The sequence below is a fragment of the Procambarus clarkii genome, chromosome 69 (genome assembly GCF_040958095.1).
Source record: "Procambarus clarkii isolate CNS0578487 chromosome 69, FALCON_Pclarkii_2.0, whole genome shotgun sequence".
NCBI lineage: Eukaryota > Metazoa > Arthropoda > Malacostraca > Decapoda > Cambaridae > Procambarus > Procambarus clarkii.
In genome coordinates, this window is record NC_091218.1 from 28,059,218 (window position 1) to 28,085,852 (window position 26,635).

A 26,635-nucleotide genomic window follows, 5' to 3' on the forward strand; every position below is an offset into this window, starting at 1 on the left:
GTAGCGGCGAAAATCGCGATTTTTACCCGCCAGCTGCGAAAATCGCATGGTTTTTGCGCCATTAGAGCGGTTTTCGGCCGTTAGCGGCAAAAATCGCCCGTTTTTTGGCCGCTAGTGGCGAAAATCGCACCGTTTTTGGCCGCTAGCGGCGAAAATCGCCCTATTTTTGGCCGGTAGCGGCGAAAATCGCTATTTTTGCCCGCCAGCTGCGAAAATCGCATGGTTTTTGCGCAAAATAGCGCGGTTTTCGGCCGCTAGCGGCAAAAATCGCGCGATTTTTGGCCGGTAGCGGCGAAAATCGCAATTTTTGCCCGCCAGCTGCGAAAATCGCATGGTTTTTGGCCGGTAGTGGCGAAAATCGCGCGGTTTTTGGCCGGTAGCGGCAAAAATCGCGCTATTTTTGGCCGGTAGCGGCGAAAATCGCGATTTTTGCCCGCCAGCTGCGAAAATCGCATGGTTTTTGCGCAAAATAGAGCGGTTTTCGGCCGTTAGCGGCAAAAATCGCCCGATTTTTGGCCTCTAGCGGCGAAAATCGCGCGGTTTTTGGCCGGTAGCGGCAAGAATTGCGCTATTTTCGGCCGGTAGCGGCGAAAATCGCGATTTTTGCCCGCCAGCTGCGAAAATCGCATGGTTTTTGGCCGGTAGCGGCGAAAATCGCACGGTTTTTGGCCGGTAGCGGCGAAAATCGCGCTATTTTTGGCCGGTAGCGGCGAAAATCGCGATTTTTGCCTGCCAGCTGCGAAAATCGCATGGTTTTTGCGCAAAATAGCGCGGTTTTCGGCCGTTAGCGGCAAAAATCGCCCGATTTTTGGTCGCTAGCGGCGAGAATCGCGCGATTTTTGGCCGGTAGCGGCGAAAATCGCGATTTTTGCACGCCAGCTGCGAAAATCGCATGGTTTTTGGCCGCTAGCGGCGAAAATCGCGCGGTTTTTGCCGGTAGCGGCGAAAATCGCGCTTTTTTTTGCCCGCCAGCTGCAAAAATCGCATAGTTTCTGGCCTCTAGAGGCGAAAATCGCGCGATTTTTGGCCGCTAACGGCGAAAATCGCGCTATTTTTGGCCGGTAGCGGCGAAAATCGCGATTTTTGCCCGCCAGCTGCGAAAATCGCATGGTTTTTGGCCGGTAGCGGCGAAAATCACGCTATTTTTTCGCCGGTAGTGGTGAAAATCGCGATTTTTGCCCGCCATCTGCAAAAATTGCATGGTTTTTGCGCAAAATAGCGCGGTTTTCGGCCGTTAGCGGCAAAAATCGCCCGTTTTTTGGCCGCTAGCGGATAATCGCACGGATATTCACCACTATCGGCGAAAATCGCGCTATTTTTGGCCGGTAGCGGCCAAAATCGCGATTTTTGCCCGCCAGCTGCGAAAATCGCATGGTTTTTGCGCAAAATAGCGCGGTTTTCGGCCGTTAGCGACAAAAATCGCCCGATTTTTGGCCGCTAGCGGCGAAAATCGCGCGATTTTTGGCCGGTAGCGGCGAAAATCGCGATTTTTGCCCGCCAGCTGCGAAAATCGCATGGTTTTTGGCCGGTAGCGGCGAAAATCGCGCGGTTTTTGGCCGGTAGCGGCGAAAATCGCGCTATTTTTGGCCGGTAGCGGTGAAAATCGCGATTTTTGCCCGCCAGCTGCGAAAATCGCATGGTTTTTGGCCGGTAGCGGCGAAAATCGCGCGGTTTTTGGCCGGTAGCGGCGAAAATCGCGCTATTTTTGGCCGGTAGCGGCGAAAATCGCGATTTTTACCCGCCAGCTGCGAAAATCGCATGGTTTTTTGCGCAAAATAGAGCGGTTTTCGGCCGTTAGCGGCAAAAATCGCCCGTTTTTTTGGCCGCTAGTGGCGAAAATCGCACCGTTTTTGGCCGCTAGCGTCGAAAATCGCCCTATTTTTGGCCGGTAGCGGCGAAAATCGCTATTTTTGCCCGCCAGCTGCGAAAATCGCATGGTTTTTGCGCAAAATAGCGCGGTTTTCGGCCGTTAGCGGCAAAAATCGCGCGATTTTTGGCCGGTAGCGGCGAAAATCGCAATTTTTGCCCGCCAGCTGCGAAAATCGCATGGTTTTTGGCCGGTAGTGGCGAAAATCGCGCAGTTTTTGGCCGGTAGCGGCAAAAATCGCGCTATTTTTGGCCGGTAGCGGCGAAAATCGCGATTTTTGCCCGCCAGCTGCGAAAATCGCATGGTTTTTGCGCAAAATAGAGCGGTTTTCGGCCGTTAGCGGCAAAAATCGCCCGATTTTTTGGCCGCTAGTGGCGAAAATCGCACCGTTTTTGGCCGCTAGCGGCGAAAATCGCTCTATTTTTGGCCGGTAGTGGCGAAAATCGCTATTTTTGCCCGCCAGCTGCGAAAATCGCATGGTTTTTGCGAAATATAGCGCGGTTTTCGGCCGTTAGCGGCAAAAATCGCCCGATTTTTGGCCGCTAGCGGCAAAAATCGCGCTATTTTTGGCCGGTAGCGGCGAAAATCGCGATTTTTGCCCGCCAGCTGCGAAAATCGCATGGTTTTTGGCCGGTAGCGGCGAAAATCGCGCGGTTTTTGGCCGGTAGCGGCGAAAATCGCGCTATTTTTGGCCGGTAGCGGCGAAAATCGCGATTTTTGCCCGCCAGCTGCGAAAATCGCATGGTTTTTGGCCGGTAGCGGCGAAAATCGCATGGTTTTTGCGCAAAATAGCGCGGTTTTCGGCCGTTAGCGACAAAAATTGCCCGATTTTTGGCCGCTAGCGGCGAAAATCGCGCGATTTTTGGCCGGTAGCGGCGAAAATCGCGATTTTTGCCCGCCAGCTGCGAAAATCGCATGGTTTTTGGCCGGTAGCGGCGAAAATCGCGCGGTTTTTGGCCGGTAGCGGCGAAAATCGCGCTATTTTTGACCGGTAGCGGCGAAAATCGCAATTTTTGCCCGCCAGCTCCGAAAATCGCATGGTTTTTGCGCAAAATAGAGCGGTTTTCGGTCGTTAGCGGCAAAAATCGCCCGATTTTTGGCCTCTAGCGGCGAAAATCGCGCGGTTTTTGGCCGGTAGCGGCAAGAATTGCGCTATTTTCGGCCGGTAGCGGCGAAAATCGCGATTTTTGCCCGCCAGCTGCGAAAATCGCATGGTTTTTGGCCGGTAGCGGCGAAAATCGCACGGTTTTTGGCCGGTAGCGGCGAAAATCGCGCTATTTTTGGCCGGTAGCGGCGAAAATCGCGATTTTTGCCTGCCAGCTGCGAAAATCGCATGGTTTTTGCGCAAAATAGCGCGGTTTTCGGCCGTTAGCGGCAAAAATCGCCCGATTTTTGGTCGCTAGCGGCGAGAATCGCGCGATTTTTGGCCGGTAGCGGCGAAAATCGCGATTTTTGCACGCCAGCTGCGAAAATCGCATGGTTTTTGGCCGCTAGCGGCGAAAATCGCGCGGTTTTTGCCGGTAGCGGCGAAAATCGCGCTTTTTTTGCCCGCCAGCTGCAAAAATCGCATAGTTTCTGGCCGCTAGAGGCGAAAATCGCGCGATTTTTGGCCGCTAACGGCGAAAATCGCGCTATTTTTGGCCGGTAGCGGCGAAAATCGCGATTTTTGCCCGCCAGCTGCGAAAATCGCATGGTTTTTGGCCGGTAGCGGCGAAAATCACGCTATTTTTTCGCCGGTAGTGGTGAAAATCGCGATTTTTGCCCGCCATCTGCAAAAATTGCATAGTTTTTGCGCAAAATAGCGCGGTTTTCGGCCGTTAGCGGCAAAAATCGCCCGTTTTTTGGCCGCTAGCGGATAATCGCACGGATATTCACCACTAGCGGCGAAAATCGCGCTATTTTTGGCCGGTAGCGGCCAAAATCGCGATTTTTGCCCGCCAGCTGCGAAAATCGCATGGTTTTTGCGCAAAATAGCGCGGTTTTCGGCCGTTAGCGACAAAAATCGCCCGATTTTTGGCCGCTAGCGGCGAAAATCGCGCGATTTTTGGCCGGTAGCGGCGAAAATCGCGATTTTTGCCCGCCAGCTGCGAAAATCGCATGGTTTTTGGCCGGTAGCGGCGAAAATCGCGCGGTTTTTGGCCGGTAGCGGCGAAAATCGCGCTATTTTTGGCCGGTAGCGGTGAAAATCGCGATTTTTGCCCGCCAGCTGCGAAAATCGCATGGTTTTTGGCCGGTAGCGGCGAAAATCGCGCGGTTTTTGGCCGGTAGCGGCGAAAATCGCGCTATTTTTGGCCGGTAGCGGCGAAAATCGCGATTTTTACCCGCCAGCTGCGAAAATCGCATGGTTTTTGCGCAAAATAGAGCGGTTTTCGGCCGTTAGCGGCAAAAATCGCCCGTTTTTTGGCCGCTAGTGGCGAAAATCGCACCGTTTTTGGCCGCTAGCGTCGAAAATCGCCCTATTTTTGGCCGGTAGCGGCGAAAATCGCTATTTTTGCCCGCCAGCTGCGAAAATCGCATGGTTTTTGCGCAAAATAGCGCGGTTTTCGGCCGTTAGCGGCAAAAATCGCGCGATTTTTGGCCGGTAGCGGCGAAAATCGCAATTTTTGCCCGCCAGCTGCGAAAATCGCATGGTTTTTGGCCGGTAGTGGCGAAAATCGCGCAGTTTTTGGCCGGTAGCGGCAAAAATCGCGCTATTTTTGGCCGGTAGCGGCGAAAATCGCGATTTTTGCCCGCCAGCTGCGAAAATCGCATGGTTTTTGCGCAAAATAGAGCGGTTTTCGGCCGTTAGCGGCAAAAATCGCCCGTTTTTTGGCCGCTAGTGGCGAAAATCGCACCGTTTTTGGCCGCTAGCGGCGAAAATCGCTCTATTTTTGGCCGGTAGTGGCGAAAATCGCTATTTTTGCCCGCCAGCTGCGAAAATCGCATGGTTTTTGCGAAATATAGCGCGGTTTTCGGCCGTTAGCGGCAAAAATCGCCCGATTTTTGGCCGCTAGCGGCAAAAATCGCGCTATTTTTGGCCGGTAGCGGCGTAAATCGCGATTTTTGCCCGCCAGCTGCGAAAATCGCATGGTTTTTGGCCGGTAGCGGCGAAAATCGCGCGGTTTTTGGCCGGTAGCGGCGAAAATCGCGCTATTTTTGGCCGGTAGCGGCGAAAATCGCGATTTTTGCCCGCCAGCTGCGAAAATCGCATGGTTTTTGGCCGGTAGCGGCGAAAATCGCATGGTTTTTGCGCAAAATAGCGCGGTTTTCGGCCGTTAGCGACAAAAATTGCCCGATTTTTGGCCGCTAGCGGCGAAAATCGCGCGATTTTTGGCCGGTAGCGGCGAAAATCGCGATTTTTGCCCGCCAGCTGCGAAAATCGCATGGTTTTTGGCCGGTAGCGGCGAAAATCGCGCGGTTTTTGGCCGGTAGCGGCGAAAATCGCGCTATTTTTGACCGGTAGCGGTGAAAATCGCGATTTTTGCCCGCCAGCTGCGAAAATCGCATGGTTTTTGGCCGGTAGCGGCGAAAATCGCGCGGTTTTTGGCCGGTAGCGGCGAAAATCGCGCTATTTTTGGCCGGTAGCGGCGAAAATCGCGATTTTTACCCGCCAGCTGCGAAAATCGCATGGTTTTTGCGCCATTAGAGCGGTTTTCGGCCGTTAGCGGCAAAAATCGCCCGTTTTTTTGGCCGCTAGTGGCGAAAATCGCACCGTTTTTGGCCGCTAGCGGCGAAAATCGCCCTATTTTTGGCCGGTAGCGGCGAAAATCGCTATTTTTGCCCGCCAGCTGCGAAAATCGCATGGTTTTTGCGCAAAATAGCGCGGTTTTTGGCCGCTAGCGGCAAAAATCGCGCGATTTTTGGCCGGTAGCGGCGAAAATCGCAATTTTTGCCCGCCAGCTGCGAAAATCGCATGGTTTTTGGCCGGTAGTGGCGAAAATCGCGCGGTTTTTGGCCGGTAGCGGCAAAAATCGCGCTATTTTTGGCCGGTAGCGGCGAAAATCGCGATTTTTGCCCGCCAGCTGCGAAAATCGCATGGTTTTTGCGCAAAATAGAGCGGTTTTCGGCCGTTAGCGGCAAAAATCGCCCGATTTTTGGCCTCTAGCGGCGAAAATCGCGCGGTTTTTGGCCGGTAGCGGCAAGAATTGCGCTATTTTCGGCCGGTAGCGGCGAAAATCGCGATTTTTGCCCGCCAGCTGCGAAAATCGCATGGTTTTTGGCCGGTAGCGGCGAAAATCGCACGGTTTTTGGCCGGTAGCGGCGAAAATCGCGCTATTTTTGGCCGGTAGCGGCGAAAATCGCGATTTTTGCCTGCCAGCTGCGAAAATCGCATGGTTTTTGCGCAAAATAGCGCGGTTTTCGGCCGTTAGCGGCAAAAATCGCCCGATTTTTGGTCGCTAGCGGCGAGAATCGCGCGATTTTTGGCCGGTAGTGGCGAAAATCGCGATTTTTGCACGCCAGCTGCGAAAATCGCATGGTTTTTGGCCGCTAGCGGCGAAAATCGCGCGGTTTTTGCCGGAAGCGGCGAAAATCGCGCTTTTTTTGCCCGCCAGCTGCAAAAATCGCATAGTTTCTGGCCGCTAGAGGCGAAAATCGCGCGATTTTTGGCCGGTAGCGGCGAAAATCGCGCTATTTTTGGCCGGTAGCGGCGAAAATCGCGATTTTTGCCTGCCAGCTGCGAAAATCGCATGGTTTTTGCGCAAAATAGCGCGGTTTTCGGCCGTTAGCGGCAAAAATCGCCCGATTTTTGGTCGCTAGCGGCGAGAATCGCGCGATTTTTGGCCGGTAGCGGCGAAAATCGCGATTTTTGCACGCCAGCTGCGAAAATCGCATGGTTTTTGGCCGCTAGCGGCGAAAATCGCGCGGTTTTTGCCGGTAGCGGCGAAAATCGCGCTTTTTTTGCCCGCCAGCTGCAAAAATCGCATAGTTTCTGGCCGCTAGAGGCGAAAATCGCGCGATTTTTGGCCGCTAACGGCGAAAATCGCGCTATTTTTGGCCGGTAGCGGCGAAAACCGCGATTTTTGCCCGCCAGCTGCGAAAATCGCATGGTTTTTGGCCGCTAGCGGCGAAAATCGAGCGGTTTTTGCCGGTAGCGGCAAAAATCGCGCTTTTTTTGCCCGCCAGCTGCAAAAATCGCATAGTTTCTGGCCGCTAGAAGCGAAAATCGCCCGATTTTTGGCCGCTAACGGCGAAAATCGCGCTATTTTTGGCCGGTAGCGGCGAAAATCGCAATTTTTGCCCGCCAGCTGCGAATATTGCATGGTTTTTGGCCGGTAGCGGCGAAAATCGCGCAGTTTTTGGCCGGTAGCGGCGAAAATCGCGATTTTTGCCCGCCAGCTGCGAAAATCGCATGGTTTTTGACCGGTAGCGGCGAAAAACGCGCTATTTTTGGCCGGTAACGACGAAAATCGCGATTTTTGCCCGCCAGCTGCGAAAATCGCATGGTTTTTGCGCAAAATAGCGCGGTTTTCGGCCGTTAGCGGCAAAAATCGCGCGATTTTTGGCCGCTAGCGGCAAAAATCGCGCGATTTTTGGCCGGTAGCGGCGAAAATCGCAATTTTTGCCCGCCAGCTGCGAAAATCGCATGGTTTTTGGCCGGTAGTGGCGAAAATCGCGCAGTTTTTGGCCGGTAGCGGCAAAAATCGCGCTATTTTTGGCCGGTAGCGGCGAAAATCGCGATTTTTGCCCGCCAGATGCGAAAATCGCATGGTTTTTGCGCAAAATAGAGCGGTTTTCGGCCGTTAGCGGCAAAAATCGCCCGTTTTTTGTCCGCTAGTGGCGAAAATCGCACCGTTTTTGGCCGCTAGCGGCGAAAATCGCCCTATTTTTGGCCGGTAGTGGCGAAAATCGCTATTTTTGCCCGCCAGCTGCGAAAATCGCATGGTTTTTGCGAAATATAGCGCGGTTTTCGGCCGTTAGCGGCAAAAATCGCCCGATTTTTGGCCGCTAGCGGCAAAAATCGCGCTATTTTTGGCCGGTAGCGGCGAAAATCGCGATTTTTGCCCGCCAGCTGCGAAAATCGCATGGTTTTTGGCCGGTAGCGGCGAAAATCGCGCGGTTTTTGGCCGGTAGCGGCGAAAATCGCGCTATTTTTGGCCGGTAGCGGCGAAAATCGCGATTTTTGCCCGCCAGCTGCGAAAATCGCATGGTTTTTGGCCGGTAGCGGCGAAAATCGCATGGTTTTTGCGCAAAATAGCGCGGTTTTCGGCCGTTAGCGACAAAAATCGCCCGATTTTTGGCCGCTAGCGGCGAAAATCGCGCGATTTTTGGCCGGTAGCGGCGAAAATCGCGATTTTTGCCCGCCAGCTGCGAAAATCGCATAGTTTTTGGCCGGTAGCGGCGAAAATCGCGCGGTTTTTGGCCGGTAGCGGCGAAAATCGCGCTATTTTTGGCCGGTAGCGGCGAAAATCGCGATTTTTACCCGCCAGCTGCGAAAATCGCATGGTTTTTGCGCAAAATAGAGCGGTTTTCGGCCGTTAGCGGCAAAAATCGCCCGTTTTTTGGCCGCTAGTGGCGAAAATCGCACCGTTTTTGGCCGCTAGCGGCGAAAATCGCCCTATTTTTGGCCGGTAGCGGCGAAAATCGCTATTTTTGCCCGCCAGCTGCGAAAATCGCATGGTTTTTGCGCAAAATAGCGCGGTTTTCGGCGGCTAGCGGCAAAAATCGCGCGATTTTTGGCCGGTAGCGGCGAAAATCGCGATTTTTGCCCGCCAGCTGCGAAAATCGCATGGTTTTTGCGCAAAATAGAGCAGTTTTCGGCCGTTAGCGGCAAAAATCGCCCGATTTTTGGCCTCTAGCGGCGAAAATCGCGCGGTTTTTGGCCGGTAGCGGCAAAAATTGCGCTATTTTCGGCCGGTAGCGGCGAAAATCGCGATTTTTGCCCGCCAGCTGCGAAAATCGCATGGTTTTTGGCCGGTAGCGGCGAAAATCGCACGGTTTTTGGCCGGTAGCGGCGAAAATCGCGCTATTTTTGGCCGGTAGCGGCGAAAATCGCGATTTTTGCCTGCCAGCTGCGAAAATCGCATGGTTTTTGCGCAAAATAGCGCGGTTTTCGGCCGTTAGCGGCAAAAATCGCCCGATTTTTGGTCGCTAGCGGCGAGAATCGCGCGATTTTTGGCCGGTAGCGGCGAAAATCGCGATTTTTGCACGCCAGCTGCGAAAATCGCATGGTTTTTGGCCGCTAGCGGCGAAAATCGCGCGGTTTTTGCCGGTAGCGGCGAAAATCGCGCTTTTTTTGCCCGCCAGCTGCAAAAATCGCATAGTTTCTGGCCGCTAGAGGCGAAAATCGCGCGATTTTTGGCCGGTAGCGGCGAAAATCGCAATTTTTGCCGCCAGCTGCGAAAATCGCATGGTTTTTGGCCGGTAGTGGCGAAAATCGCGCGGTTTTTGGCCGGTAGCGGCAAAAATCGCGCTATTTTTGGCCGGTAGCTACGAAAATCGCGATTTTTGCACGCCAGCTGCGAAAATCGCATTTTTTTTCCCCAAAATAGCGCGGTTTTCGGCCGTTAGCGGCAAAAATCGCCCGATTTTTGGCTTCTAGCGGCGAAAATCGCACGGTTTTTGGCCGCTAGCGGCAAAAATTGCGCTATTTTCGGCCGGTAGCGGCGAAAATCGCGATTTTTGCCCGCCAGCTGCGAAAATCGCATGGTTTTTGGCCGGTAGCGGCGAAAATCGCACAGTTTTTGGCCGGTAGCGGCGAAAATCGCGCTATTTTTGGCCGGTAGCGGCGAAAATCGCGATTTTTGCCTGCCAGCTGCGAAAATTGCATGGTTTTTGCGCAAAATAGCGCGGTTTTCGGCCGTTAGCGGCAAAAATCGCCCGATTTTTGGTCGCTAGCGGCGAGAATCGCGCGATTTTTGGCCGGTAGCGGCGAAAATCGCGATTTTTGCCCGCCAGCTGCGAAAATCGCATGGTTTTTGGCCGCTAGCGGCGAAAATCGCGCGGTTTTTGCCGGTAGCGGCGAAAATCGCGCTTTTTTTGCCCGCCAGCTGCAAAAATCGCATACTTTCTGGCCGGTAGCGGCGAAAATCGCGATTTTTGCCCGCCAGCTGCGAAAATCACATGGTTTTTGGCCGGTAGCGGCGAAAATCGCATGGTTTTTGCGCAAAATAGCGCGGTTTTTGGCCGTTAGCGACAAAAATCGCCCGATTTTTGGCCGCTAGCGGCGAAAATCGCGCGATTTTTGGCCGGTAGCGGCGAAAATCGCGATTTTTGCCCGCCAGCTGCGAAAATCGCATGGTTTTTGGCCGGTAGCGGCGAAAATCGCGCGGTTTTTGGCCGGTAGCGGCGAAAATCGCGCTATTTTTGGCCGGTAGCGGTGAAAATCGCGATTTTTGCCCGCCAGCTGCGAAAATCGCATGGTTTTTGGCCGGTAGCGGCGAAAATCGCGCGGTTTTTGGCCGGTAGCGGCGAAAATCGCGCTATTTTTGGCCGGTAGCGGCGAAAATCGCGATTTTTACCCGCCAGCTGCGAAAATCGCATGGTTTTTGCGCAAAATAGAGCGGTTTTCGGCCGTTACCGGCAAAAATCGCCCGTTTTTTGGCCGCTAGTGGCGAAAATCGCACCGTTTTTGGCCGCTAGCGGCGAAAATCGCCCTATTTTTGGCCGGTAGCGGCGAAAATCGCTATTTTTGCCCGCCAGCTGCGAAAATCGCATGGTTTTTGCGCAAAATAGCGCGGTTTTCGGCCGCTAGCGGCAAAAATCGCGCGATTTTTGGCCGGTAGCGGCGAAAATCGCAATTTTTGCCCGCCAGCTGCGAAAATCGCATGGTTTTTGGCCGGTAGTGGCGAAAATCGCGCGGTTTTTGGCCGGTAGCGGCAAAAATCGTGCTATTTTTGGCCGGTAGCGGCGAAAATCGCGATTTTTGCCCGCCAGCTGCGAAAATCGCATGGTTTTTGCGCAAAATAGAGCGGTTTTCGGCCGTTAGCGGCAAAAATCGCCCGATTTTTGGTCGCTAGCGGCGAGAATCGCGCGATTTTTGGCCGGTAGCGGCGAAAATCGCGATTTTTGCCCGCCAGCTGCGAAAATCGCATGGTTTTTGGCCGCTAGCGGCGAAAATCGCGCGGTTTTTGCCGGTAGCGGCGAAAATCGCGCTTTTTTTGCCCGCCAGCTGCAAAAATCGCATACTTTCTGGCCGGTAGCGGCGAAAATCGCGATTTTTGCCCGCCAGCTGCGAAAATCACATGGTTTTTGGCCGGTAGCGGCGAAAATCGCATGGTTTTTGCGCAAAATAGCGCGGTTTTCGGCCGTTAGCGACAAAAATCGCCCGATTTTTGGCCGCTAGCGGCGAAAATCGCGCGATTTTTGGCCGGTAGCGGCGAAAATCGCGATTTTTGCCCGCCAGCTGCGAAAATCGCATGGTTTTTGGCCGGTAGCGGCGAAAATCGCGCGGTTTTTGGCCGGTAGCGGCGAAAATCGCGCTATTTTTGGCCGGTAGCGGTGAAAATCGCGATTTTTGCCCGCCAGCTGCGAAAATCGCATGGTTTTTGGCCGGTAGCGGCGAAAATCGCGCGGTTTTTGGCCGGTAGCGGCGAAAATCGCGCTATTTTTGGCCGGTAGCGGCGAAAATCGCGATTTTTACCCGCCAGCTGCGAAAATCGCATGGTTTTTTGCGCAAAATAGAGCGGTTTTCGGCCGTTACCGGCAAAAATCGCCCGTTTTTTGGCCGCTAGTGGCGAAAATCGCACCGTTTTTGGCCGCTAGCGGCGAAAATCGCCCTATTTTTGGCCGGTAGCGGCGAAAATCGCTATTTTTGCCCGCCAGCTGCGAAAATCGCATGGTTTTTGCGCAAAATAGCGCGGTTTTCGGCCGCTAGCGGCAAAAATCGCGCGATTTTTGGCCGGTAGCGGCGAAAATCGCAATTTTTGCCCGCCAGCTGCGAAAATCGCATGGTTTTTGGCCGGTAGTGGCGAAAATCGCGCGGTTTTTGGCCGGTAGCGGCAAAAATCGTGCTATTTTTGGCCGGTAGCGGCTAAAATCGCGATTTTTGCCCGCCAGCTGCGAAAATCGCATGGTTTTTGCGCAAAATAGAGCGGTTTTCGGCCGTTAGCGGCAAAAATCGCCCGATTTTTGGCCTCTAGCGGCGAAAATCGCGCGGTTTTTGGCCGCTAGCGGCAAAAATTGCGCTATTTTCGGCCGGTAGCGGCGAAAATCGCGATTTTTGCCCGCCAGCTGCGAAAATCGCATGGTTTTTGGCCGGTAGCGGCGAAAATCGCACGGTTTTTGGCTGGTAGCGGCGAAAATCGCGCTATTTTTGGCCGGTAGCGGCGAAAATCGCGATTTTTGCCTGCCAGCTGCGAAAATCGCATGGTTTTTGCGCAAAATAGCGCGGTTTTCGGCCGTTAGCGGCAAAAATCGCCCGATTTTTGGTCGCTAGCGGCGAGAATCGCGCGATTTTTGGCCGGTAGCGGCGAAAATCGCGATTTTTGCACGCCAGCTGCGAAAATCGCATGGTTTTTGGCCGCTAGCGGCGAAAATCGCGCGGTTTTTGCCGGTAGCGGCGAAAATCGCGCTTTTTTTTGCCCGCCAGCTGCAAAAATCGCATAGTTTCTGGCCGCTAGAGGCGAAAATCGCGCGATTTTTGGCCGCTAACGGCGAAAATCGCGCTATTTTTGGCCGGTAGCGGCGAAAATCGCGATTTTTGCCCGCCAGCTGCGAAAATCGCATGGTTTTTGGCCGCTAGCGGCAAAAATCGAGCGGTTTTTGCCGGTAGCGGCAAAAATCGCGCTTTTTTTGCCCGCCAGCTGCAAAAATCGCATAGTTTCTGGCCGCTAGAAGCGAAAATTGCCCGATTTTTGGCCGCTAACGGCGAAAATCGCGCTATTTTTGGCCGGTAGCGGCGAAAATCGCAATTTTTGCCCGCCAGCTGCGAATATTGCATGGTTTTTGGCCGGTAGCGGCGAAAATCGCGCAGTTTTTGGCCGGTAGCGGCGAAAATCGCGATTTTTGCCCGCCAGCTGCGAAAATCGCATGGTTTTTGGCCGGTAGCGGCGAAAAACGCGCTATTTTTGGCCGGTAGCGACGAAAATCGCGATTTTTGCCCGCCAGCTGCGAAAATCGCATGGTTTTTGCGCAAAATAGCGCGGTTTTCGGCCGTTAGCGGCAAAAATCGCCCGATTTTTGGCCGCTAACGGCAAAAATCGCGCGATTTTTGGCCGGTAGCGGCGAAAATCGCAATTTTTGCCGCCAGCTGCGAAAATCGCATGGTTTTTGGCCGGTAGTGGCGAAAATCGCGCGGTTTTTGGCCGGTAGCGGCAAAAATCGCGCTATTTTTGGCCGGTAGCTACGAAAATCGCGATTTTTGCCTGCCAGCTGCGAAAATCGCATTTTTTTTGCGCAAAATAGCGCGGTTTTCGGCCGTTAGCGGCAAAAATCGCCCGATTTTTGGTCGCTAGCGGCGAGAATCGCGCGATTTTTGGCCGGTAGCGGCGAAAATCGCGATTTTTGCCCGCCAGCTGCGAAAATCGCATGGTTTTTGGCCGCTAGCGGCGAAAATCGCGCGGTTTTTGCCGGTAGCGGCGAAAATCGCACTTTTTTTGCCCGCCAGCTGCAAAAATCGCATACTTTCTGGCCGCTAGAGGCGAAAATCGCGCGATTTTTGGCCGCTAGCTTCGAAAATCGCGCTATTTTTGGCCGGTAGCGGCGAAAATCGCGATTTTTGCCCGCCAGCTCGAAAATCGCATGGTTTTTGGCCGCTAGCGGCGAAAATCGCGCGGTTTTTGGCCGGTAGCGGCGAAAATCGCGCTATTTTTGCCCGCCAGCTGCAAAAATCGCATAGTTTCTGGCCGCTAGCGTCGAAAATAGCGCGGTTTTTGGCCGTTAGCCGCAAAAATCGCCCGATTTTTGGCCGCTAGCGGCTAAAATCGCACGGTTTTTGGCCGCTAGAGGTGAAAATCGCGCTATTTTTGGGCGGTAGCGGCGAAAATCGCGATTTTTGCCCGCCAGCTGCAAAAATCGCATGGTTTTTGGCCGCTAGCGGCGAAAATCGCGCGGTTTTTGCCGGTAGCGGCGAAAATCGCGCTTTTTTTGCCCGCCAGCTGCAAAAATAGCATAGTTTCTGGCCGCTAGAGGCGAAAATCGCGCGATTTTTGGCCGCTAACGGCGAAAATCGCGCTATTTTTGGCCGGTAGCGGCGAAAATCGCGATTTTTGCCCGCCAGCTGCGAAAATCGCATGGTTTTTGGCCGCTAGCGGCAAAAATCGAGCGGTTTTTGCCGGTAGCGGCAAAAATCGCGCTTTTTTTGCCCGCCAGCTGCAAAAATCGCATAGTTTCTGGCCGCTAGAAGCGAAAATTGCCCGATTTTTGGCCGCTAACGGCGAAAATCGCGCTATTTTTGGCCGGTAGCGGCGAAAATCGCAATTTTTGCCCGCCAGCTGCGAATATTGCATGGTTTTTGGCCGGTAGCGGCGAAAATCGCGCAGTTTTTGGCCGGTAGCGGCGAAAATCGCGATTTTTGCCCGCCAGCTGCGAAAATCGCATGGTTTTTGGCCGGTAGCGGCGAAAAACGCGCTATTTTTGGCCGGTAGCGACGAAAATCGCGATTTTTGCCCGCCAGCTGCGAAAATCGCATGGTTTTTGCGCAAAATAGCGCGGTTTTCGGCCGTTAGCGGCAAAAATCGCCCGATTTTTGGCCGCTAACGGCAAAAATCGCGCGATTTTTGGCCGGTAGCGGCGAAAATCGCAATTTTTGCCGCCAGCTGCGAAAATCGCATGGTTTTTGGCCGGTAGTGGCGAAAATCGCGCGGTTTTTGGCCGGTAGCGGCAAAAATCGCGCTATTTTTGGCCGGTAGCTACGAAAATCGCGATTTTTGCCTGCCAGCTGCGAAAATCGCATTTTTTTTGCGCAAAATAGCGCGGTTTTCGGCCGTTAGCGGCAAAAATCGCCCGATTTTTGGTCGCTAGCGGCGAGAATCGCGCGATTTTTGGCCGGTAGCGGCGAAAATCGCGATTTTTGCCCGCCAGCTGCGAAAATCGCATGGTTTTTGGCCGCTAGCGGCGAAAATCGCGCGGTTTTTGCCGGTAGCGGCGAAAATCGCGCTTTTTTTTGCCCGCCAGCTGCAAAAATCGCATACTTTCTGGCCGCTAGAGGCGAAAATCGCGCGATTTTTGGCCGCTAGCTTCGAAAATCGCGCTATTTTTGGCCGGTAGCGGCGAAAATCGCGATTTTTGCCCGCCAGCTCGAAAATCGCATGGTTTTTGGCCGCTAGCGGCGAAAATCGCGCGGTTTTTGGCCGGTAGCGGCGAAAATCGCGCTATTTTTGCCCGCCAGCTGCAAAAATCGCATAGTTTCTGGCCGCTAGCGTCGAAAATAGCGCGGTTTTTGGCCGTTAGCCGCAAAAATCGCCCGATTTTTGGCCGCTAGCGGCTAAAATCGCACGGTTTTTGGCCGCTAGAGGTGAAAATCGCGCTATTTTTGGGCGGTAGCGGCGAAAATCGCGATTTTTGCCCGCCAGCTGCAAAAATCGCATGGTTTTTGGCCGCTAGCGGCGAAAATAGATTGGTTTTCGGCCGCTAGATGCGAAAATCGCGCTATTTTTGGCCGGTAGCAGCGAAAATCGTGATTTTTGCCCGCCAGCCGCAAAAATCGCCCGGTTTTTGGCCGCTAGCGGCGAAAATCGCGCTATTTTTGGCCGGTAGCGGCGAAAATTGCGATTTTTGCTCGCCAGCTGCGAAAATCGCATGGTTTCTGCCCGCTAGCGGCGAAAATCGCGCGGTTTTTGGCCGCTAGCAGCGACAATCGCGCTATTTTTGCCCGCCAGCTGCAAAAATCGCATAGTTTCTGGCCGCTAGCTGCGAAAATCGCGCGATTTTTGGCCGCTAGCGGCGAAATTCGCACGATTTTTGGCCGGTAGCGGCGAAATTTGCACGATTTTTGCCCGCTAGCGGCGAAAATCGCCTCATTATTGGCCGCTAGCGGCGAAAATAGCCCCTTTTTTGGACGCTAGCGGCGAAAATCGGTCGATTTTTGGCATGTAGCGGCGAAATTCGCGCGATTTTTGCCCGCCAGCAGCAAAAATTGCATGGTGTCTGGCCGCTAGCGTCGAAAATAGTGCGGTTTTAGGCCGCTAGCGGCGAAAATCGCGCTATTTTTGGCCGGTAGCAGCGAAAATCGCGATTTTTGCATGCCAGCCACAAAAATCGCCCGATTTTTGGCCGCAAGCGGCGAAAATCGCACGGTTTTTGGCCGCTAGATGCGAAAATCGCGCTATTTTTGGCCGGTAGCGGCGAAAATCGCGATTTTTGCCCGCCAGCTGCGAAAATCGCATGGTTTTTGGCCGCTAGCGGCGAAAATCGCGCGGTTTTTGGACGGTAGCGGTGAAAATCGCGCTATTTTTGCCCGCCAGCTGCAAAAATCGCATAGCTTCTGGCCGCTAGCGGCGAAAATCGCGCGATTTTTGGCCGCTATCAGCGAAATTCGCACGATTTTTGGCCGCTAGCGGCGAAATTTGCACGATTTTTTGCCGCTAGCGGCGAAAATAGCCCCGTTTTGGCCGCTAGCGGCGAAAATAGCCCCTTTTATGGCCGCTAGCGGCGAAAATCGGTCGATTTTTTGGCAGGTAGCGGCGAAATTCGCGCGATTTTTGCCCGCCAGCTGCAAAAATCGCATGGTTTCTGGCCGCTAGCGTCGAAAATAGCTCGGTTTTCGGCCGTTAGCCGCAAAAATTGCCCGATTTTTGGCCGCAAGCGGCGAAAATCGCACTGTTTTTGCCAGTTAGATGCGAAAATCGCGCTATTTTTGGCCGCTCGCGGCGAAAATCGCGATTTTTGCCCGCCAGCTGCGAAAATCGCATGGTTTTTGGCCGCTAGCGGCGAAAATCGTGCGGTTTTTGGCAGGTAGCGGCGAAAATCGCGCTATTTTTGCCCGCCAGCTGCAAAAATCGCATAGTTTCTGGCCGCTAGCGGGGAAAATCGCGCGATTTTTGACCGCTAGCGGCGAAATTCGCGCTATTTTTGGCCGGTAGCGGCGAAAATCGCGATTTTTGCCCGCCAGCTGCAAAAATCGCATGGTTTTTGGCCGCTAGCGGCGAAAATCGCGCTATTTTTTCCCGCCAGCTGCGAAAATCGCATGGTTTTTGGCCGCTAGCGGCGAAAATAGCTTGGTTTTCGGCCGCTAGCGGCGAAAATCGCGCTATTTTTGGCCGGTAGCAGCGAAAATCGCGATTTTTGCCCGCCAGCCGCAAAAATCGCCCGATATTTGGCCGCTAGCGGCGAAAATCGCACGGTTTTTGGTCGCTAGCGGCGAAAATCGCGCTATTTTTGGCCGCTAGCGGCGAAAATCACGATTTTTGCTCGCCAGCTGCGAAAATCGCATGTTTTTTGGCCGCTAGCGGCGAAAATCGCGCGGTTTTTGGCCGGTAGCGGCGAAAATCGCGCTAAATCGTGCTCTAAGGCCCTTGCCCTCCTTCGGGTGTTGTCCCATACTTCTTGGGGAGCGGATAGGTGCACTCTCCTTGCTTTACATTCCTCTCTCGTCCTGTCTAAGCTCGATTATGGTTGCCCTGCTTACTCGTCTGCTTCTCCTTCTACTCTTTGCCGTCTTGATGCTTTGCACTATACTGGGTTGCGCCTCAGTTCTGGTGCCTTTCGTTCGACTCCCGTCCTTAGCTTGTATGTTGAGACTGGCTTCCTGTCTCTCCAGGACTTCCGTGATCGCTACTGTCTTCGCTATCTTGTGCGGTCCTTACAACATCCTTCTTCTCGCCTTTGTCGTGCTTTAACTTTTACCCCTCCTGCGGTTCCTGTTCCTCTTCACCACCTCCCTCTTTCTGTCCGGTTATCTCGCTTACAGGATTCTCTTTCCGTTCGTGTTTCTAATGTTTCTCCTCGTGTTTTTCCTTCTTTGCCCCCGTGGAGAGTTCCCCTTCCGCAGTTTTGTACATCGTTGACCCGTATCACTAAAGCTTTTACCCCTCCTACGGTTCTAAAACGCCTTTTCCTCGAGTACTTTTCTTCTCACTACAGCTCCGTTTCTGTCTTCACCGATGGGTCTAAGTCTGCGGACGGTGTTGGCTACTCTGTTGTTTTTCCTGATCGCACTTATATGTGTCGCTTACCTCCGGAGACTAGCATCTTTACAGCGGAGCTTTATGCTATTCTCTATGCTCATCGTCTCCTGCTTTCTCGTTGTCAGTCTTCCTTTGTAGTTGTTGTTGACTCTCGTAGTGCCCTCATGGCTCTCGGGTCCTTTAATCCGGTTCATCTAGTAGTTGTCGAGATCCAGCATTGGCTGTTTCTTGTTCACAGTAAATTTAAGTCGGTTGAGTTTTGTTGGGTTCAAAGCCCTATTGGTGTGTCTTTAAATGAGCGTGCGGATGCTGCCGCCAAGGAAGCTGTCCGCTCTTGTCCCATCTCTCGTAAAAGTATTCCATATTCCGACTTTTACTCGGTTATCCATTCCTCCATCCTTACCCATTGGCAGGTTTGTTGGTCGTCTGTTACTGGTAACAAACTACGTACTCTTAAATGTTGTGTGTCCTCGTGGCCGTCGTCCTACCACCGTAACCGGGTATGGGAAACAGCTCTGGCGAGGTTGCGTATTGGCCATACTCGCTTAACCCATGGTCATTTGATGGGGCGCCGCCCTGCTCCTTATTGTCCTAATTGCATTGTCCCTCTTATGGTCGTGCATGTCCTTCTTGAATGTCCTGACTTCCAGGACGAGCGTGTCTCTTGCTTTCCGACCGCCCCTCGCGGTCGCCTGTCCCTCAATAGAATTCTTGGTGACTCGGATACTCTTGATATCGTTCGCCTTATGCGTTTTTGTTCTCATATTGGCATCCTTAGTGATATTTAGCGCCCTTTGATTATTCCGCACATTTGATGGTGCTACATAGCCTTCCCGGTTTGGTGCCTTCTTTGATAATTACTTACTTACATTTTTAACTGGAGATTGCCATTCTCAAATCGCTGGCTTATATACGGTTACTACACCTCACAGTAAGATAGGAGGGTGGAAAAACCGTTACCTGCAAATAGAGATAGAATTATAGTTTGTGTAATTAGTTATGCCATTAAGATGATGAGATAATGGAGCGAGTATAGGTTTACTCGCTACAAAGCTATCCGTTCTTGTCCCATCTGCCGTAGAGGTGTTCCTTATTCTGACTTTTATCCTGTTATTCATTCCTCCATCCTTGCCCGTTGGCAGGGTTGTTGGTCCTCTGTAGTTAGTAACAAGCTACGTACTCTCAAACGTAGTGTGTCCCCGTGGCCTTCCTCCTACCACAGTAACCGGCAGTGGGAAACTGCTTTGGCAAGGCTGCGGGTTGGCCATACTCTCTTAACCCACGGTCACTTAATGGAGCGCCGCCCTGCTCCTTATTGTCCAAATTGCGTTGTCCCTCTTACAGTTGTGCATATCCTTGTTGAATGTCCCGACTTCCAGGACGAGCGTGTGTCTTGCTTTCCGACCGTCCCTCGCGGTCACTTGTACCTCGATAGAATTCTAGGTGAATCGGATACTTTTGATATCGTTCGCCTTAGGCGTTTTTGTTCTCGTATTGGCATTCTTGGTGATATTTAGCGCCCTCTGATTATTTCGCACTTTGATGGTGCTACATAGCCTCCCCGGTTTGGTGCCTTCTTTTGATAATTACTTACTTGGCGATTATTTGTATTTGTAGTACGTGGGTGAAGCCTTTATGGTGTTGTGGTTCGAACAAAATTCGTCAGTGAAGCATTTGTTCAGGAAGTTTTCGAACGAAATCAGTTGTGAGTCGTGTGTAAACCTTTTTCTTTCATAAACAGGGGGTTTGGCGGGTGCATGGAATCACTTTTGGGTCTTTGATTGGAGGGCGGGCTGTACAACTGATGACGTCCGAACACTTCCAGAACAAGTGCTTCGCTCATGTTCTCTGTTCGAACCACAATTCTATAATTGCTTCACGCACGTACTTCAAATACAAATAATCGCAAACAGACCCTAAACACCTATGGGTAACTATACATAGAATTTGTATGTATAATAATATTAATTTATATATAAGAACAAACCAATTTTTAATACACGGTTAAAATTGATGAATGCGTCTGGGGAGCACGGCCGCTGCTTTTAACAGCCTAGTGTGAGGACGGGTTACCTGCTTGATACCTGCTTGATGGGGTTCTGGGAGTTCCGGGCTACTCCCCAAGCCCGGCACGAGGCCAGGCTTGACTTGTGAGAGTTTGGTCCACCAGGCTGTTGCTTGGAGCGGCCCACAGGCCCACATACCCACCACAGCCCGGTTGGTCCGGAACTTCTTTTAGAAAACAGTCTAGTTTTCTCTTGAAGATGTCCACGGTTGTTCCGGCAATATTTCTTATGCTCTCAAGGTTGCCTCATAAACTTGGAGGTCTATATTCGTACTGCCTTTGCTGCGAAGACCTTCGTGGTTGCTGCCCTTCTTAACCTGGAAAAGTCGTAGGACACCCGATGGAGATACCATATTCTGTCCCTGCACAGTTTTTTTGGCTTTCGTGGTAATCTTCCTCTAGAGCTTCGATTCTTTCTCGTCGTTCCTTTCGAGTACGGCTTGGTAGGAGTCGAGGCACTCTCTGCCTCTTTTCGGGAATATGAAGGTGCGCCCCAAGGTAGTGTTTTGAGCACTACTCTTTTTCCTGGTTGCCCTCAATGGTCTTCTTTACACACCTAGTTGTGCTTGCGAGGGTTGAGCTCTGGCTCTAACCTGTATGTCGAAACCGGCATTCTGTCTCTACACGATTGCCTTGATCGCTACTGTCTTCGCTACTTTGTGCGGTCCCTACAACACCATCACTCTCGCGTATTTCGTACTTAGATCATTACCCCAATCAAAAGCAAAAACCACTGCCAGTATTGGACCTATTCGTACAAGTGAAGGTTCATACACGGAGGATGACAAAGAAATTAGTGAAATCCTAAAAAAGCAGTATGAGGACATGTTTAGCACTCCAATAAACAACATGAAGGTGGAAGATCCAGACAATTTCTTTATGCGGGATATTCAAACCCCTGTAAATATAACTGATATAAACACGAGCGCACTAAATTTTGAAAAAGAAATTGAAAACATGCCCATGTACTCGGCCCCAGATCCAGACTCATGAAATTCAATATTTATAAAGAAATGCAAAGTGCCGGTAGCACAGCCACTCAGTATAGTGTGGAGGAAGAGCTTGGACACGGGGGAGATACCAGATGCACTTAAAGTAGCAGACATAGCCCCTCTACACAAGGGAGGGAGCAAAGCATTGGCAAAAAATTATAGACCAGTTGCACTGACATCACACACCATAAAAGTATTTGAGAGAGTGATTAGGAGTCAGGTCACCAATTTCATGGAGACCAATGACCTTCACAACCCAGGCCAACATGGATTTCGAGCGGGAAGATCGTGCCTCTCACAGCTACTTGAGGACTACGACAAAGTCACTGAGGCATTAGAAGAGAAACAGAATGCTGATGTGATATACACGGACTTCGCAAAGGCTTTCGATAAATGTGACCATGGCGTGATAGCACACAAAATGAAGTCAATGGGAATAACCGGTAAAGTAGGACGCTGGATACTCAGTTTTCTGTCAAACAGGACTCGGCGAGTAACTGTCAACCATATAAAATCTAGTCCAAGTGCAGTGAAAAGCTCTGTACCTCAGGGTACAGTCCTTGCACCGCTGCTTTTCCTTATTCTCATATCAGATATAGACAAAAATACAAGTCACAGCTTCGTATCATCCTTTGCAGATGACACAAAAATCAGTATGAAAATTACCTCGGCTGAGGACATTGAATAACTTCAAGCTGATATTAATAAAGTTTTCGACTGGGCATCAGAAAATAACATGATGATTAACAGTGATAAATTCCAGGTACTCAGGTACGGTAAAAATGAGGACCTTAAACATAATACAGAGTACAAAACACAATCAAATGTACCCATAGTAGGAAAACAGCATGTAAAGGATTTGGGAATAATAATGTCTGACGACCTAACGTTTAAGGAGCATAACCAAGCAAATATTGCGACAGCCAGAAAAATGATAGGATGGATTACGAGAACTTTCAAATCCAGGGATCCCATCACAATGGTTGTACTCTTCAAGTCACTTGTGTTGTCCCGTCTTGAGTACTGCTCAGTACTCACTTCCCCCTTCAGAGCAGGAGAGATTGCTGAAATAGAGGGAATACAAAGAACATATACGGCACGCATAGACGCAATAAAGCACCTAAATTATTGGGATCGTCTCAAAGCCCTCCAAATGTACTCACTAAAAAGAAGACGAGAGAGATATCAAATAATATACACCTGGAAGATACTGGAGGGCCAAGTACCAAATCTACACAGTAAAATAACAACGTACTGGAGTAAACGATATGGAAGAAAATGTAGAATAGAACCAGTGAAGAGCAGAGGTGCCATAGGCACAATCAGAGAACACTGTATAGACATCAGAGGTCCGCGATTGTTCAACGTCCTCCCAGCAAGCATAAGAAATATTGCCGGAACGACCATGGACATTTTCAAGAGGAAACTAGATTTATTCCTCCAAGGAGTGCTGGACCAACCGGGCTGTGGTGGGTATGTGGGCCTGCGGGCCACTCCAAGCAACAGCCTGGTGGACCAAACTCTCACAAGTCAAGTCTGGCCTCGGGCCGGGCTTGGGGAGTAGAAGAACTCCCAGAACCCCATCAACCAGGTAATCAACCAGGTAACCCCTCCTGTGGGCCCTGTTCCCTTTCACCACCTTTCCCTTTCTGTACGGTTGTCTCGTTTGCAAGGTTCTCTCTCGGGTCGTTTTATCAATGTTTCTCCTCGTGTCATTCCATCCTTACCCCAATGGAGGGTCCCTCTTCTTAAGTTTTGTAGAACCTTGACCTGCATGACTAAAGCTTTTACCCCTCCCACAGTTCTAAAGCGCCTTTTCCTTGCTCACTTTTCGTTACACTCTCGTTCCATCTCCGTCTTCACAGATGTGTGTAAGTCTGCTGACGGTGAAGGCTACTCCGTTGTATTTCCTGACCACGCCTATATATGTCGCCTGCCTCCAGACTTCTGTATCTCCACGGCAGAACTTTATGCAATTTTGCGTGTTCCTCGTAAACTGCTTTCTCGCCATAATTCTTCTTTTGTTGTAGTTGATTCTCGCAGTTCCCTCATGGCTCTCGAGTCCTTTAATCCTGTCCATCCTGTGGTAGTCGAAATTCAATATTGGCTGTTTATCTCCAGCAGATTTAAGACAGTCGAGTTTTGCTGGGTTCCCAACGATATTGGTGTACTCACCTAGTACCTAGTGTCCTTATACGAGCATGCGAATTCTGCCGCTAAGGAGGCTATCCGCATCTGTCCCATTTCCCGCAAAAGTGGTCCTTAATTAGACTTCTATCCTATTATTAATTCCTCAGCCCGTGCCCGTTGGCAACATCACTGGTTTTCTGTTACTGGTAACAAACTGCATGTTCTTAAGGGTAATGTATCCCCCATAGCCTTCCTCCTACCACCGTAACTGGCGGCGGGAAACGGTTCTGGCGATGTTAGTGTTAGCCATACACGTTTAACTCATGGGCACTTAATGGAGCGCCGTCCTGCTCCTTACAGTCGTGCATATCCTTGTTGAATGTCCTTCCAGGACGTGCATGCGTCAATTGCTTCCCGACTGTCCCTCGCGGTCGCTTGTCCCTTGATAGAATCCATGGTGAGTCGAATACCTTCGATGTTGTTCGCCTTATGCGCTTATTTTCTTGTATTGGCATCCTTAGTGCTGCCAATGAGCTCAATTCTGCAGAATGAGCTCAGCAGAACACTACCGTATCAGTTTAACCTCGCATTATCTGCAAGCTCGAGGAGAGAGCATTAAGGGAGGCAATCATTCACCATGAACAATCTAGTTATCCACACGTTTAAGAAAATATAGCTGAAGAATATGTCTGACAATAATGGAGTGGCCATTTAAGGTACATGCCTTAAATCAACACAAGATAAGGTAGCCAATACTGTATCTACACTTCCTCCCCCACCTATACACATGCTCCATACAATATCTCGATGTAGCTTTGGATACGCATTTTATTCCCCCCCCCCCCCTTCCATTTTTGGTTTATAAAAGTAATCAAGAATTGTACAGTTTATTTGATTAGGGCCTACCTCAAAAAACAAATCAAATTTGTCACCTTTAAAAAATTTAATAATTTTGAGGTAGCTACTACGAAACAGAAACATTAATGGAGTAGGTCTGTCGACCAGTTCAAATTAAACTTCAGCTTAATTTATCTGGCTGTTAGTAGTTTTAATAATTCACAAGTGCACTTAAAATGCACACATTAGACATTTAGATACCCAGTGTGCACATAATTATTTGTTAAAACTCTGAGGGGAGAATAATTTCTTGATATTCAACTGTTTTAACACTTTTTTGAGTCTTCAGCTTCAACAATTGGTTTAAATCTTGCTTTTCCCACTCCTCCTGAAAGTGAAGAAAGCCAATGATTAAACACTTACTACACTAGCCTATTACATTTATCTAGGCCTACATATTTTACACAAATATAATGCAAGATTTAACATACCATGTAAGATTTAAATCTCCCACAGGTACAGGGTTCATACCCTTTTTCCTCAAGCCTCTAGTAAACAGACACCATCTTGGAAAAATATTGTGGGCACTCCAAAATTTTTAATTTTTCTCTTTCAAGGAAAAAGGTGCCAACTGGAACGAGAATGGTGTTCCCTCTACAGGCAATGAAAACGAACAGCAAAACTTCTTAAATGCTCAACTCTATTCCAAGAACAACAAAGAAGGCTATGTAGAGAAATAGAAACAACCGAGCTAAAGTTGCAAGAATCATAAAATCCAGATGAGGCAGAGAGAGCGAAAAGGCCATAAGTCAAATAGAGAGGAATCCAAAATACTTTTTTCTACTATGAAAAATCTTGAACAAAATCTATATCCAGCACTGGACTCTCGTGCAAGGGTGATAAAACATTATCAGATGAACAGGAAAGAAATGAGTGAAATACTGAGGTTACAGTATGCTTCAATTTTCACTGAACCCCTGAACACATTACAGATTGATGATATAAACAAATTATTTATAAACTTGTCACCACCATGGAACCACATATCAGATGTTACCCTAACCCCACTCGATTCTGTAGTACCCATAGACAGTTTGCCCATGCACTCTGCACCAGACCCAGATTCCTGAAATTTTATATTCATCATGAATTACATAAAAACCACTATCACAAAAACTAGTCTTAAACATCTTTTAGAGACAAAACCTAGAAAATGGCATTATCTCTGACATTCTTAAAACAGCAGAGATCGCACCACTTCACTAAAGAGGTAGTAAAACCAACGCAAAAAACTACAGACCAATAGCTCTAACATTGCACATCATAATCTTTGAGTGTTAATAAGATCACAAAGCACATGGAATCACAATGTCTACAACGCCCTGGGCAATATGGATACAGAACAGTGTTCTTCAGTCTCTCACAATGGCATGGCCTTAGATGCCATGGAAGACAAATGAAACGCTGATGTAATACATCAGATTTCAATTTCGCAAAAGCTTTCGACACATGTGACCATGGTGTTATTGCACACAAATTATACAAAGATTCATTCTTCATCCTACATTCAGTGGAAGCCTCCAGATCCTCATGGTAGCAGTAACACTCCAGGTTGCAATTCTTTTACCATATCGTGGTACAGTTGATTAGAGCGCATCTAGGAACATCTAGCGCATAGGTTCGAGCCCTCCTTTACAAACATATGAATGAACCAAATGAAAGCATATGACCAAACCCTTGTGGATTTGTTCATATGCTCTGTAATATTAATAAATACTATTATTGACAGCCCAATTGCACTTAGAAAAAAAAACAGAAAATACATTAAATAAATGAATAATATATATATATATTCAATGTTTATTGAATATACTTGTTGAGACACTTACAGTTTGATGCAAAATGTGTAGGGTTAGGCAGAGCATGGATCAGGTCATGAGATCATTACACTCACCCACTCTGCTTAGTGGTTTGTAATGATACATGATCATGTAGACAGTTATATGGTATATAATGTACAGTGGTACCTCGGTTTAAGAGTTTAATCCGCTCCTGGAGACAGCTTGTATTCCGAAAACTCGTATTCCGAAGCCAATATCCCCATAAGAAATAATGGGAAATGAATTAATCCGTTCCTGACTACCCCAAAAACCCCACTTCAAACTAAATTTTATACCTAATTCATCTAAATAAACCTACAAAACTATGTTCATTATTACTTACCCTTGTTGTTGAATGCTGTAGGCGTATGGAAGATGGTGAGGAGGAGGGTGGAGGAGAGGTGTTACTGTTTGGAAGGGGAGTCCCCTTCCATTGTAACATCAGGCAGCGAGGACCTTTCTGGTGTACACTCCCTGGCATGTTTTGCCTGCATACCACTAGGTCCTGGTTGTGGCTCACTGCTTGATTTTCTCAACAAATTTGTCCATGGAAGCTTGTTTTTCCCTTCTTCGCAAGCTGTCTCTGTAGCAAGGCATCACATTGTCATTGAAAAGATTAAGGCAACGGCCTACTACAGCTTTCTCTGGGCGAGTCTTTTTCAATAAAAGTTTGCATCTCTTTCCACATCTGACACACCTTAATTTATGCAAAAGGGACATTCGCTACTGCCTCATCCTCCTCCACTGGAGAAACATCATCAGCTGGGTCGTCTTGCTGTTCCTTTTGAAGGGCTTGGAGTTCTTTGGTGGTCAGTTCTTCGTTGTGTTCTTCCACCAACTCCTCCACATCACCACCATCCAATTCCAAGCCCATTTACCAG

The 26,635-nt window shown here is 50.0% G+C and overlaps 1 protein-coding gene across 3 annotated transcripts in view; it reads right to left on the reverse strand.

Annotated features, from left to right (window-relative positions):
* Window positions 1–23,911: 23,911 nt before the first annotated feature.
* Hinfp (Histone H4 transcription factor) overlaps window positions 23,912–26,635 on the reverse strand; it is a 96,244-nt gene continuing 93,520 nt past the window's right edge. For all 3 annotated transcript variants that reach the window (XM_069311307.1, XM_045765283.2, XM_045765285.2), the window contains exon 11: window positions 23,912–24,262. In XM_069311307.1, coding sequence (XP_069167408.1) covers window positions 24,158–24,262 — 105 coding nt within the window. In that variant the 3' untranslated portion in view covers window positions 23,912–24,157. The remainder of the gene's footprint in view (window positions 24,263–26,635) is intronic.